This window comes from Branchiostoma lanceolatum, chromosome 19 (assembly GCF_035083965.1).
Source record: "Branchiostoma lanceolatum isolate klBraLanc5 chromosome 19, klBraLanc5.hap2, whole genome shotgun sequence".
NCBI lineage: Eukaryota > Metazoa > Chordata > Leptocardii > Amphioxiformes > Branchiostomatidae > Branchiostoma > Branchiostoma lanceolatum.
The window spans coordinates 12,282,418-12,297,878 of NC_089740.1; the positions used below are offsets into that span (position 1 = coordinate 12,282,418).

A 15,461-nucleotide genomic window follows, 5' to 3' on the forward strand; every position below is an offset into this window, starting at 1 on the left:
AGTAGAAAGCCCAACAAATGCGCCTAAAAAAACAGATGGAAACCCTCCTCTGCTTGGAGAGTGGATATGAACCCATAAAACCCATGTAGAAGTTTGAAATCTATGCTGTTATACATAACTCCCAATTGTAATGTCTTTCCTGTGTGTTTCCCCATTATCCCTGTGTGGCCCGATGGACAGAAAAAGAAGAAGGTAAAATCCCCCTCCTACACAATACACAACAGTTAGCCTTCCTGTTCCAGCAACACATTAGTACACATGTTCACCCTAGAAGAAGGCCAGTTTGCTGTTTGCATGTGTGTTGGAATTCCAACAGAACAACCAATAGAATTAACCCTGACACTTCTAGTGAAGGGTTAGTTGCATGTTCGTACTGTTATACTGCTTCTTGAATAAATATTTTGGAAGTTGTTGTGGCTGTTAGACCTACACAGGCACAAGACTAACTTTAGCAGCCAATCAGCCAATCATGTTGCCTCTTGACTGTAAGCAGCAATGTAATTGGGTGATAGCCCTCCCTCCAACAACATGTGGGATAGTGTCTGATTGGCTGACTGCTGGCCAGCACTAACACAGCCTGAAGGATGGATTTTAGAACAATAGACCAGGGTCGCTACTTGCGGCGGCCCTGGAAGGAGCGGAATTTGTTTCCTTTCGCTGTGGTTTTATTTCCTGATAGGAGGGAAAAGGTTTGCTGTGTTTTAAATTCACAAATTCATAAAACCACCACGAAAGTTTCACGATTTCCAATATTCTGTAGGCCTAACTCTTTTTAAGTTGCCAGAAGTTGCAAAAGATTGAATAATCAGTTGTGTCACCGTGATACTGATTGATTGTTCAAAGCAAAGACATTTTGAATCTCAGAGTAGATAACAGCTACTAACATAACTCCAGCAGGGTACATAATTCTGCCACCCTGAAAAGGTACGTCCAAACAGATCTCCAGCCCAGCATCTCGGAGTATAATTCACCCCTGTATATCTAAACTGTGCATACCTGTGGGTGCTGCGCTAGAGATCTCTCAAACCCACTGTTTTTAGAAATGACGGATTTATGTATCCTGGCGGAATAATGTTAATGGATTTTAGAAGACTCCCTTTTATGATTATAAACATGGTATGGACATAAAATTGTAACATTCCATTGCCTCCTTATCTTGTGCAGGAGGGCAGACAGCTTGTTAAGAAACCAGCTTTCCTGAAGAGCCCCACTGCTGGGAAGATCATCAACTTCACAGACAAGAAATTTGCACAGGTAGGAAAGTGCTTATTCATCCCTGAAACGTTTGTACTGAGTATGCATTTAGTGTTTACACAAGTCATAGTTATTTGCATACTTGGGACAACGTAGATGATTCCTTTACTTGATCTTTCTTGGTCAGTTTATAGCTTTAGTGATTTGCATATTGGCATTAGGAATGTTGTACCCAGGTTCCATATTTTCATTCTTAAGCACATGGCTGCTTATCAATAGACAGTAATTCATTCTTAAAGTACAGTCAGAGCAGACTGTCTTTCCCAGTTATAATACAACTCATCACGAAATACATTGTGTTGTTGAGTCTTATCTAAAGTGTTATCATCACAAATTTTAGCTATATTTGATTGTGACTTCCTTGCTTGTACATAACACCACAAGGGAAAGGTCTTTACTAACAGTTACTGTAGTTAGTATCATATCATGTCTGAGCATGGTGTTATATCATGGAAAATTGTTCTGCACATTTAATTTGAAATCCGTCTGACTTGTGTTTCCTCTGAACCAGCGCCCTCCCGGGGAGCCTGACGCCAGGGTAAACCCTCCTCCCCTTGTCTCGCTTGAGTTCACAGCGCCCTCTAGCTCCGTAGTCTGGAAAGACAACTAACACTAGTGTGGAACTCATGGAACTGTTTACTGTGTTGAACTGGTCTTGAGTTGTGTTGTGTTGTGTTGTGTTAGTAAAAAATAGCTTTTTTTCCTGTTCCCTAACTCCATAACCTATACAAAGTTTATGCTAAAAGGCTACCTTGAGACCAACAGAGAGAAAGCAAGGCATTTTAGAGTAGACTGATGGCTAAATAAAGAAATGTTTCAAAATATAATGAGATACATTGTGTACGGTGTAATTAATTTTTTCAACTCGAGAACGTTTTTGACTTTTAAGTTAACTTGATGAAGTTCAAGATGTATGGGAACATTCATTTTGATTTGATAAATTTGTGTATCGACAACTCAGCTCAATTGTGATCTCTGATCAATTCAACTAAATTGGTTTACTTTTGCGCTGGTTTTATTTTGCAGGGGAAGGGGAGCTTTCACAATGTTTTGAATTTGCAGTTCAGAATCTGTAGTATAGTTTGTTTTAAAACTGTGTGTATATGTTAGTCTGCATATTGCTGTTGCTGTAGTAATATATCAGGGATGCATATTGACAGTGTCGTGAATTCACAGTGGAGAAGTTACTTCGTAAAACGCGGAAATAAAATCACCACAAAAGTTTTAAGATTTAACAGTATTTTCCACTAACCTGTTACTCAAAGTGATGTCTAATCAAAAAAAACGTATAACTGTTACAATTTCTATTCTCTGCATGTTACATCTTTGTTTGATGGTCTGATGATAGTGAAAGTCAAATTACAGATTAACAACTTATTCTTTATGTGGAATCCAACTGCTAATGTTATTGTTTGGCCACATGTATGATACATTTACAATGTATTTGTTTTTAGTAGTAACGATTCTGTAAGTATCGGATAAAAAACTTACATTATTTGTAGCTTATGTGAGCCATAGCCTTACACAAATAAAGTAGATAGTCACATATTTAATGACAGCACAGCAAACAAACTAGGAACTGTGCTTACCAACATGATTGTGTTTACTAACATCTGGTAGCAATGTTTGTTGTACAGAAAAGTGTTTAACAACATGTTTTTCAGTGTTCTTGGTCTTTTAGTTTTACTTAAAACATGTGTTTGCATGTAATCTCCAAGCAGATGTAGAATGGCAAAATCATACTGTTTCTCATGCTCCTGATCCCTGAGCAAAAAGCCTTCAAAGGCGTGACAAGCATTGCAATCTTGCATTTTTACATCTGCTTGGAAATTATTTTGATGAGTATATTGTGTAACTTATCTAAATTTATTTTACTCCTTTTGTCCACAGCATGTCCTGGTAAAACTGAAGGAGGCAATGGACAAGTTCATCGCACCAAAATAGGAAGATCTGCCATTCTCATCACCTCACAACTTCAGAGTCACCGAACCTCTGCATCAAAACTTACAGCATTTCCTGTGGCAAGTCATAATGGTAGTGGGAGTCGGCAATGTAGATGTTGTGTCATATATCTAACATTATTAGGTACAGGGAACACTAACAAATCTGTGTCTGTTTTGTCCAATAAATGCTCTAATGTGCGAGGCTATTTTGCACTTTTTAGTAGATACCTGAGAGCAGAATGCACAGTTTGACCAAAAGAAAGCTGGCCTCACCAATGTTGTTAATCAAAATTTGTTTGAGTTTTATTTTACTGGCTGCTTTAAGTGTATGGATCATATTTAGGAGCAGATTTTCTTGAACAGTATTCCAAGCATTTGTCACATTGTCGGGAGAATCAGACTTATTGATGATCAAATGGATTATAGGTAAGCTATGAGCTATGATTTTTAAAGTCATTTAAATAAGAAATGTGTTATGAGTATCTCTCTACTTGATATGACAATATTAGCTTGTAGAAAACATAGATAATGCAATACAACAAGAATTTTTTTGTCCTTTTTTTAGCATTGCAATATATTAGTCATAAGCTAACTTTAGGAGATTTTTTCCAGCTTATGGTGGCTGGGAAATAATTTGAATTAGAGCAATGTTGATATATAATAGCAAATATCATGTAGAATAGGCCACTGATCTGAATAGGTGATTTAATAAACTAAAAGCTTTCTCAGGTGCCATACTATCATATGAAATACTTTGCGACTGAGACTGAATTTGATAAATTGATTGTTACATACAGGGGACATTTAATTAGCATCAACTAGTGATTGATTAAGTCTATGTATCTGTAGGTACATTCTAACCTGCGGATAAAAAAAATTCTCTTTTGGATCCGAGATTGTGTATAAAAAGTTCAAATTGTCCTTATTCACAATCTCAGATCCAAAAGAGAATTTTTTTATCATTAACGACTAACATCAATAATATAAAATGATCCACATGGTAGATATACCGGTAAGAGCAGAAAAATGTCAGTTCTTGTAAAAAAAAATGCAAGTCGGTAAAATGTTACTGTCGAATTCAACCCTTAACCTTAACCTTTAACCCTTAGTACTCTCCAGCTGCCATTAAACTCCCTATCTGACTTGGTTACTAGGTGAAGAGTTAGGATACTGAAGGTTGGTTATGTGTAAAGTTAGCCTTGAATGTTTATCTTTAATGAAGTGTGTCTTTGAATTGAAGACAACAGACATGTCTTTAAACTTGAAGTTGATACGTTGTTGTATTTTGCAAAATTTACATCTTTTTATTTGCAACATGAGAGAAAGTGCTATACATGTACTTGCTTCCAGAAAAGCATGACATACTTGTAAGAATATCTGTTTTCTTTCTGTCATATCTCAGAAATGGAATATCCAAAGTAATATTGTTTGCTTTAGCATGATTTTTCTGTCATGCAAACATCTGTTATGCTTGCTTGTGCTTTAGACATGCCTAATTTCTATCTTCCATTTATATGATATATTAACGATGATGATAGTTTTGCTTGGAAAGGTATAACACTTACAAATGTATTAAGCTGTTGCAGGTTTTGAGTAATAGTGACAATCACATAATATAATGTTATAGTTTTATTACTTTTGTGCAAATATTCCATCCAAATGTTAAGTCATGTTTGGAATCCATTGTTTGATAATGTTCTGCCTAAGTTGAAAGATTTCACAAGAATCTGAAAATGTAGCTACCAAAAATATAGGACTGCTAACCTCTGAAAAATATGTGTATCATGAAAACACATTTCTACGTGTTTCTTTTTATCACTTTTCATGTATTCACACACAGTCATGTACTTGAGAAAATCAATGCTTTATAAGGCTATTTTCCTCTCTTTAGCATTTAAGAGACAAAATGAGTTGAAGCTTTGAGTGGAATTGACATGTTGCAATAAGATATAATTGATATTCCTTTAAGAAAATATATAAAATCTCTATACAGAGAATTTCCATGATCAATTCAGAGTGTTACATATAAAGCAATATATGCTCTTTGTTTGTTATGTCTATCTAAGGATGTGTGCTTTATAGGTGAGATGGCTCTATTGAAGATGTTATAATGAGGAAGGCAAAATGTCAAGACGTTTTCCATGTCAGCTATTGTTGTCTTTGATAAGCATGTGTACAAATGTATGTTTCTGTGCGAAGCTGCAAAATCGGTAGCTTGGTGCCATCCTATATAGTTTACCAGGGCTCCCATTCTTGCTCTTCAAACGCATAGTTGGCAGGCACAGACAACTTTTAAAGACTAGTAGGTAACTTCCCCGACCAACTCTCAACCACAGATGACCTTGCTCATGACTAACTCCCAACCATGGTCTTGAGAAGGTCGGGAGGCCATGGTCGGCTATGTGTGACAGGCTTAAACTAAATAGGCTTGCACCCATGCTACAAAATGAACCTTTAAGGTTGTTAAAAACAGCTGAAATTGTACACCCTTGCTGCTGAGTAATGTCAAGATAGCTGCTATGGTACAATCGTTGTCGTTAGATGTTACTATACTCGATGTTGTTGCAAACTTACTCAACATGACTTGCTGTTTTAGCAGTTGTAAGAGTCTGGTGGCTGTTCAGTATATACTTTTGTCTCTGGAATAGCAACATCTTATTTGTTACTTTTGCTTGAAATACAGACAATGAAGAATGACATAGGTATGAATAAATGGTTGAAATACCAATTGAAATTGACACTAATTTTCATCCATCCATGTATGTATGTGTGTGTGTGTGTGTGTGTGTGTGTGTGTGACGGTGTGTATGGGTGTGTGTGTGATGGTGTTCGTGTGTGTGTGTGACGGCGCGTGTGTGTGCGTGTGTGTGTGTGTGTGTGCAATTAAGTTCCATGCCAACTAAAAGATTGTCGGCACAACTACAATAAAGACATGTTACATCCAGTAACATCCAAAAAGGTACACTACACGCCATTCTTTTGCAAATTACATACATTTGCATTGATACATATCTGTAATCGAAGTTGCAGGATGACAGGAAGCAAGCTTTAAGGCACTGTTTGTGTAACATGTACTTAATATGATACAGAATCTCAAATATGTATGCTTGCAGTCGACGTTTTTGGTGGCAAAGCCGTCAAAACTTCGTCATGTTTAAAACATCTGAGATTTTTTTAAACAACACCTGCAGACTAATAATACTAATTAATGGCCACATGCACAAACTCCATGTAGAATCTGATAGTCAAATAACAACACCAACCATGATCTTATTTCTGACTGTTCCAACTGTATTACGTCAATCCATCAGTGACATTTTCCAAGTACATATATATATATATATATATTATATATGCTACAAATGTGATTGCCAGTCCAACATTAATGTCATTCTAGCAGAACTGAATAAGTTACTAGGCTGGCTGAGACATTCATGCATTTATGTTTATGTTTACATTCTCAGCGGTGGAGAGACTTAAGGCATGTTTCTGCTATATGTTTCACCAAATTTAGCCAGAGAGCATACAATGGGTAGACCCATATTTTTATCACTTATCAACATGAGCTTGCAAAGGGGGTACTTCTCAGGATGCAAACCTAACTCTACCTTACTGTAACTAGTCAGAAAATGTGTATCATCGTAAGGTGTGAAATATGAAGTTACAGTACAGTACAGTTCTGGTTTAGATATAGTCTCAGCGGTAAAGTGATTCTTTTGCTTTTTTGCACACATTTGATGACCTAAGAGTGTCACGATGAACACATTTACTGCAGAATCATCAACACAAAGTGCAACACAAAGTGATTTTGAAGAAAATAATTACAAATCTAAAAGTACAAATTACTGTTACCACATCAATGCCAATCCCGTACTCTATGGCGTCAAATATGTAACACACGTACATGAACACTATATCAACACAAAGTGCAACACAAAGTGATTTTGAAGAAAATAATTACAAATCTTTAAAAAGTACAAATTACTGTTGCCACATCAATTCCCCTACTCTGTAGCGTCAAACATGTCGCACATGTCCGTGCCCTCCCAGTCGTACGGCTCGATCCACAGGTAGTTCTGGTACCTGGCCACCATGTGGTCCGGGCAGGTGGAGGTGGACTGTAGCGGGGAGCCGATGTGCTCCAGAACGCCCACTCTGTGGTACGGCGCCATGTAGTAGTGGGCCGGCTTGCTCCTCCCCGTCGCCCCGAACCGGAGCGGGTACTCTGGGTGGCGCGGTGAGCCCGGGCTGGTCGGGGGAGGGCTGTCCTCGATGTGCTCCAGCCCCGGTGGACGAGGGTGGTATAGAGGAGGAGGGAGCGGCGGCGGCTTGCTCAGGCTTCTTACCGGCTTGCAGGAGTGCCACAGCCCGCCGTCAGAGCGGCTCAGGGACAGGTTAGGGGTGACGCCGAAGTTCCATGGCGTCTCGTAGCCATCGTCGCCGTCATCTCTCTTCTCATCCGGGGCGAAGAAGTCGATGGGCTCACAGCTGTAGTACATCGACATAAGCTTGTTCTGTCCGGGCGGCTTGGAGCACTTTGCACTGCCATCTAGGGCCGTTCGTGCCCGCTTCTTGGTGCCACCACAATACGCCTGGTTGTCGCTGCTTGGCAAGTGGCTCAGGGATGTCGTGGTGTTGGTACTGCCTCGACTACTTTTGTCACGGCTGGCATCTGAGCTGCTTCGAGCCCGCTTTTTAGGACAAGACCTTTTGCCACCACGGCGTGAATACTTGTCGACGCTTGGCAGGGTACTGGTATTGGTACTGCCTTGGCCACTTTTGTCAGAACTGGTACCGGAACTGATTAGCGCCAGCTTCTTAGGACCAGCCCTTTTGCCACCGCGGCGTGACTTGCGGCAAATCGACAGGGAGCTCAATGATGACGAACTAGCGCCAGTACTGCCTCGTCCATCTTTGCTAGAACTGTTATTTGAACTGCTTCGCGCCAGTTTCTTAGGGCCAGTCCCTTTGCCCCCGCGGCGTGACTTGCCGTTGCTTGACATGGGACTCGAGGTTGTAGTAGTACTGGCACTGTCTCGCCCACTTTTGCCGGAGCTGGTATTCGAACTGCTTCGCGCCCGTTTTTTAGGACTAGTGATTTTGTCACCACGCTGTGACAAGTCGTTGATCGACAGGGAGCTCGAGGGCGTGATTGTGCCGCTTGTACTGCCTCTTTCACTTTTGCCAGAGCTAGTATCTGATCTGCTTCGTGCCCTTTTCTTAGACGCCGCTCTCCTAGCGCGTGCCCTGCCCATGTCGTTGCTTGACCGGAAGCTCGAGGAACTGCTGCCACTGCCTTGTGTGCTTTCGGAAGATGACCGCACCTTCTTCTGACCGGTCGTGTCTTGTGAAATTTCGGCTTGGTTTTCCGACGACGACTTCGATGAGCCGAACAAGGAGGAGTGGAGAGACCCCGTCGGAGAAACCGGGCGGAAGTCACCGAACGCCTCGTCCAGAAATACCTTGAACCATTCTTCCTGGGACGGGGATGAAGGCGATTCCGTTGTGTTCTTGTTCATTTCTGAACATTCTTGTGATGGTGTGTCACGTTTTGTGGATTCTTGCTTCGTAGTCTTTGAATTTCGACTGCCCTCGCTTTCTGTCGTAAGCAGTGTTGCTAATGCTTCCTCGAGGGTGATCTGATCTTCTTGCGTCGAAGGTGCCAGCGGTTGCGTCACTGTTGCTGGCGCAGCGCTCTCCGACAGGACAGCTGCCGTGGGTGTCACCAAAGGCGCCGACATTGCTGTTCCAGTGCTGTCGTGCCGATGGGATTCTGCTGATGTCTTCTCTGTCGTAGGTCTGACATATCTTTCAGTAACCGATGATGCTGTCGTTGCCATGGCAACAGCGTGGCTCTTCTCTGGCACCGTTATCTCCGATGACGTAGACATCGTTACGGCTGTCTCAGCGCTGTCCTCGTTCTCTGCTGTCGCATCGACCCCTGCTGACAACGATGCTGTTACTGCTGTGTCGGTCTGATCCTCGCTTGCCTGCTGTTTCATAGCAGCAAACTTGTCCACGTGAGGAACGCTCCAGCCCATGATGCGGCTTTTGAAACACTCCATGCACCAACACTCGTCGTCTGATTCCTCGGACTCGGAGTCGCTGGACCAAACGGAGTGCTGGCGCTTGGCGGGCTCGTCCGCCACTGGGCTGTCTGCGCATGTCTCTACCTGCTGATGGCTGTTGTTCTTGTCGTTTAAGGCATCCACCTTCTGTAAAAAAAAAAGGCCAAACAACGCCAAAAATAGTTACTCGAGCAACTGGATAGAATTTTGAAACAGTCAGACGTTTCAGACAGCATCCGCTGTCTTTCGTCAGTGACTAACGATAGACAATTTAGGATGTCTTGACGTAGTCTTTAAAAGAAAATCAATTCAAGACAAGGCCAAACAACTCTTAATGTACTTTCACTTTTAGAATCATCATCATATGTAAATGGCATGGGATGATGGATCAGTTCCATAGGATTTAACGTAACTGACGATATGTGTGTGTCAGTTTTAAGGATGTGGATAAAATAACATCATAAACACCCAGCCACACTTCGTGACCAGTTAATGGTAAATAAAATAAAAAACTTTTTTTAGGTGACTCAAAGACGAAGATTATCTAAGTACTGAAAAATACTATTCAAAACATACAATATGAAATGCTGATGTATTTTTATCGTTAGTGGGAATAATGACCTGTACAGATGACGGTGGAGACGTCAGAGGTGTGGGTGGTGACATCAGAGGTTTGGGTGGTGATGTCAGAGGTTTACGTTGTGACGTCAGCTGCGGCACGTTGTCGGCACGTTTGATCCCAATGCCGTTGTCATGACGACGTGCATCAGTCTCCATGTTGCAGGACAAAACGGAGTTTGGACGTTTCGCAGGCTCCCCGCCTGTACTACTTTTATGAGCGACTTTGTTTTTGGCCCTCACCCTCTGCAAGAAAAAAAAAAGGTCACTGTAAGGTTAACTTCCATCACATATACATTGCAACTGAAAATCTGAACGTACATTCAGCTTGAGGTTTCGTCCAATGGAAGAGCTGTCAGTAGTGCTAAAGAAGCAGCCAATCAACGTTTGAGTGGCCATCGGAGTAATGAATATTGATGAGAATGTATGTCTTGTTATCAGGGAGAAGCCCGACCTGAAGAACCTCCAGAGGTGTAGGTCGTGACGTCTGAGGTTCTGATTGGCTGTCCGTCCGGACACTATGTTGTACGTCATGAGATGCTGCAGCGACAGCCGTCGCCGCTGGGGGGCATGGTTGAGCACTCCCGGAAATCTGTCACACGAGTAGTAAAGAACTGTATCTTTTAACTAGTTACTGTGAGTACAATAAAGAATGGCGCACATTTCAACGAAACTAATTTTCCCCTACTTTGGCACTCTGTTTCCGTCACATGTAGAATTAAGGAATTTTACTTTGTTTAAGGTTTCAAATCTTAAGCATACTTTCGAGTATTCAAGATGATGGTAATAAAGAGATAGTAAATACGAATGACTAACCTCTTGCGACTGATGTCGGAAGCCTTCATCACGCCTACTCCAGACGGGGTCGCGGCTAGGGCGCAAAAGCTCAGCTCTAGCATCATGACCAGAGCGTCCCCTGTCAGCTCTGTCTACGGTACTCAACGGAGGGACCACGGGGGGTGCTGTATTCTTCTGGCCGCTAGGGGGCATCCCTGGCTGGCTCAGCTTGTGTTGATGACGTCCATCCGGACGAGTTGAGGAAACCGGCATCTTCTGTCCCAACTCCGCTGTACATGCGGTATGAGGCCCGGGCGGTTCTGCGTAGCGCGTACCATTTCGTCCGGAGTTCACAGCTTTCTCACTGGCTCGCTGAGCGGCGAGCGTCTTCAGTATCTGGTCTTTTCCGCCCTTCTCTTTCGCCATTTTGACGAAGTCGGCGAGGGTCATCCCGGTGCGGGATCTTGGTGACGTCGGCTGGTACGTGATGACGTCATGCCCGTGACGTACAGCTTTAGCCCTGACGTCTTCCCCAACGGAAGGAGGTTTGGACTGGGTTGGTCCTGTAGCGTTAGTAACAACAGGATATGAAGAAGAATTGATTGTACGACGTGCATTCAACCCCTGGCGAGTTTCTGAGCCCTTAGTTGCCTCAAGTTGGGACGACGTCGGGCGGCGTGGATGGATGCTCATCTTCTTTAACGAATACTCTGCCGTGAGGGGACATATGGCCCTGTTGCGGGCCCGGATTCTAGCCGTGACTTCTGCAAGTCGTTGCTCCTCGGATAGGCTTCGGCGATCAGTAGTGTTCCTCTTATTCGTCTCATCCGAGACTTCAGAAGTGTGGGCAGTCGCAGATGGTACGAAAGTTGCTCTAGCAACCACCTTGCTCTTGTGAACGGCAGATCTCTTGAGGTTAGCCTTGTACTGTTCGTAAGAAATGCGACGCCTGCCGTCGACTTTGCGTACTTCGCGACAGGACTCGTCCGTGTTGGAAGACCGTTGCTCGAGGCTCCCAGTGTCACCATGGCCCGTAGATTTGTTTCCACGCACAACAACGTACTCCTTGTTGTGACGTCCTGCGCTGGCTGTCCCCTTGGCTGTCGGGTGAGGAGACGACGCCACGCGGCGGAGCTTCAGTACTACATGAGGGGGAGACGGTCGCCTCTTTTCCTTTTTTGACCGCACAGCGGGGAGGTGAGCTGCCGAAGACGTGGAAGACTTCTTGCGGTGTGAGTGAGGCTTCCTGTGACGCTGTCTGCCCCGGCTGGGGGTCCCCTCATCGCCCGAGGAGTCCTCGGAGTCAGCGTCGCTGGACAGCCAAGGCGACCTGTGGGGTTTGTGCCTTCGGTCTCTGCGGTTTGTGTCAACACTACGCGTTGGTACGGCGGTCTGTAAATGTACGACGTTACGACTATGAACATATATAAACAGCAGTCATTTATAATCGGATAAATAAAACCAGTCACACGAACCTGTCCCTGTTGCAGACCACCATTCACACACAGGTAAACATGTCTGTTCTTGGTGCTGAACACTATCCACACACATAGGTGAACAAGCCTGTCCCTGGTGCTGAACACTATCCACACATAGGAGGTGAGCATGCATGTCCTTGGTGCTGAACACCATCCACACATAGGAGGTGAACAAGCCTGTCCCCGGTGCTGAACACTATCCACACACAGATGAGCATGCCTGTCCCTGGTGCTGAATACTATCCACATACAGCTAAACATGCCTGTCCTTGGTGCTGAACACCATCCACAGACAAGAAAGCACACATCGACAAGGAAACAGTGTTGAACAGATAACAAGAAAGCTACACACATGTCAGTGGCCACAGAATAGCATTTATAGTAGACTTTCACTATCTACATTTGATACACTACCGGTATCGTAAGTTAGTGAACTGCGTGTGTTGTTAGCGAGGCTGACTACAATAAGGAGTGTTTGAATCATACACATTTCTTCGTAGTCAGTAAATCTAACATCAGTAACGTTACAGTGTGTTTTGTGGTTATAATGAACCGTGAGTGTCGTTACCTTGTTGTCAGACTGGGTACTGAAAGCTTGGTCCTCATCTGCACGCTGTGGACGGACCGCTCCTTGAGAAATAGCACACAGAACCGTTAATGAAAGGATAATTCTTTTGTTAGTTACCAGTAGGCACTTAGATCAATCAACAAGTGATGGATACCTGTCAATCTGACACGAAAATATGATGATGCTCACCTGACCGTCCTTCCCTTTCCTCTCGCTCTTCTCTGTGGAGAAACTGTCTCTGTTTCGTCGACTTGTCGACATCATTTGCCAAATGGGCACTGTAATTCCTCTCCTTTACCGGTTTTGCCATATTTGACACCAAACTATCTTTGGCTCTTCGTGATATCTCGCTAAACCCACTCGCCAGGGGCACGTACAAGAAAAGCGTGCGTTCGTGGCGAAGGTGTTTTCTACAATGTTTACTAAGCAGAAACGGTTGCCAGGTTCGAATTGAGACATGAAGGTGTTCTGGAACAGGGAATTGTCGGGAGTGGCGTTCGATTAGCGTTACCCCAGATGACCCCGAACTGGGCACCATTCGAGAACAAAAAACATCGTATTGAAAATAAATGCAGAATCTAGTAGGTGCTTTTTAAACATTCGTGAAAGTTATGTTTCCACTAGCGGCAGCCAATACTATTGTGTAATGTGCAACTTTACTAGAACATCATTGAAGTTTATGAATATCATAAACATCAGATGATCAATGTGGTAGGATGGTCATTGAGCAATACATGAGTTGGCAAAGTTTTTCTTGCTTTTTTGATGAAGACATATTCAAACACTGCTTAAAACCTCTACAAAAAAAGTCTGCATGTTAAAGATTCCAGGAACACACTTATTGATAAGAGTAGCAGGGTTGACCTGGTATACTTGGCTACATTCTGATCATATATATTATCCCTCCTATCATTGAGATTAATAATAACCACCTGTAAAATAAATAAAAAAAATCACACAATCAGACCATGTGACAGTCTCCCAGTTTAATCAACCTTAACTTGTCAGTGCAGCAGGAAATAAAACTGTGTACCAGAAAAATACATTTTGTTTCATCAAAAACATTTACAATCTAGTATCAGATACGATCTATGTTGACCAAAATGTACGCACACACCAAAGTTGGTAAATCATTGTTTCAGCAGTACATATGTACCACATGCATATAAACCCAGAAAAACCCTCTTAACAAATATACACAAAACCCATTCACCATAACATGACAAAGTCACAGCTCTTCACACAACAAAAATCAACTTGTACATATTACAACCAATCAGAACTGACATATATTGAATAGAATTGATTACACTCCACACAACTCAACTACATGCATGTAACATTTGGTCAGTTACTACATTTGTACTATAATACTTCTATAGGTTGTGAAATGTGTTGATTAGATAAAAATGTGCACACAGATAGCAGCAAACTTTACATTGTATATTCATAGTCTTGGTTCCAAATAAGTGTTTGAAATATATGTTTTTAGACATTTTCCCTTAAATTGGCAGAAAATGAGAACATCTATAGGCTCTTCATACACTACATAGAGTCCTTGGCACTAATGCATGTACTGTTCTACATTGTATACTTGACTAACTCAACTTGACTTACTTTTATCATTAACATCAAGTCTCAAAATGATGATCAGTACAAGCTGATATATCATTCAGTGGAACTTCTCGAAACAAAAGATACACAAGTACAAAAATACAACTTCACAATCCTGAATTAGTCAAAACAGATACACTACAAATGCTACAGATAGATTGTATTATTGTGCGGAATTACATATACAGAGGGCTCAAAATGCAATGATATAATAACTCGGCACATCCTTTGTACAACAAACAGAATTCTATGTACCAGGCACTGAATTCCTAATATGTGAGTAAGGCACTTACAGCTGTGAGGTACTTTTTTATTTACAAAATTATAAAGATCCAATTGTAACAATTCTTACATTACAGAAAAGTGTACACTTCTGCTTAAACGTTTGCCAGCACACGGTCTACTCATTCAGCTGACACAGCAGTGCTGTTCCCATGCTGACCCAGTAGTCGGCCGGCTGGCTCGAGGGAAGGTAGACGGGGACAACAAAGTTGGTGGAATGGCCTGTGGGGAAGAAACAAGACATCCGTGAATAATTTCATCACGTTGGCGAATGACTGAATAGCAAGGCTCTTTTATTCACAACCAAGCATTTTACAAGAGCCTTGGTTGTGAATAAAAGAACCTTGCTATTCAAGAAACAAGACAGTTTGATTAATTTACATGAACCTTATTTGCATACTCGGGACAACTTGAACAGACCTGTGAACATCACTTTGATCATGTTCAATACGGTAGGTCAAATTGAAACTTAAAATCATCCTGATGTTTCTATCCCCTCTTGTTGCAAACACATTTAGCCTGTCTCTCTTACCAAAGAAGGATAGATGAGCTGCAATAAACTGTAACAAATTCAAAGGTGGATAGAAACATCAAAGCAATTCAGTTGTATAGACATTGTACTATACTTCTGCCAGTTGATTTCACAATAAGATTGAACTGAAATGACCGTCATTTAACCTTCTCCTTGCTGCCTAACTCTGTAACCAAAAGGGAATGTGGTACTTGATTATGCGTTTTTGGCTAATTCAGTGCGCTAAAGGTTAAAGAGCAGCATTATTACACTACCAAAAATCGTTTTTCTTATTTTTCCTTCTACAAAGACAATTTTTCTGTCAGTAAGAATATTATTTTGTATACA

At 42.1% G+C, this 15,461-nt stretch overlaps 3 protein-coding genes across 3 annotated transcripts in view; 1 reads left to right on the top strand and 2 right to left on the bottom strand.

Moving 5' to 3' along the window:
- The window catches only part of LOC136424937 (intermembrane lipid transfer protein VPS13A-like), a 79,347-nt gene extending 73,412 nt beyond the window's left edge, over positions 1-5,935 (top strand). Inside the window, exons 87-88 of the mRNA XM_066413587.1 lie at positions 1,165-1,254; positions 3,145-5,935. Of these exons, the coding sequence (XP_066269684.1) occupies positions 1,165-1,254; positions 3,145-3,198 (144 nt within the window). The 3' untranslated portion in view covers positions 3,199-5,935. The remainder of the gene's footprint in view (positions 1-1,164; positions 1,255-3,144) is intronic.
- A 1,266-nt stretch (positions 5,936-7,201) lies between these two features.
- On the bottom strand, positions 7,202-12,967 carry LOC136425144 (serine-rich adhesin for platelets-like). Its single transcript, XM_066413942.1, has 5 exons — positions 12,896-12,967; positions 12,707-12,768; positions 10,700-12,074; positions 9,887-10,129; positions 7,202-9,412 (listed from the first exon to the last, which is right to left on the bottom strand). The coding sequence occupies exons 1-5, from the start codon at positions 12,965-12,967 to the stop codon at positions 7,202-7,204; spliced, it is 3,963 nt and encodes a 1,320-aa protein (XP_066270039.1).
- A 1,108-nt stretch (positions 12,968-14,075) lies between these two features.
- Positions 14,076-15,461, bottom strand: part of LOC136425739 (dynein axonemal heavy chain 6-like) — a 51,422-nt gene continuing 50,036 nt past the window's right edge. Inside the window, exon 67 of the mRNA XM_066414679.1 lies at positions 14,076-14,824. Within this exon, the coding sequence (XP_066270776.1) occupies positions 14,721-14,824 (104 nt within the window). The 3' untranslated portion in view covers positions 14,076-14,720. The remainder of the gene's footprint in view (positions 14,825-15,461) is intronic.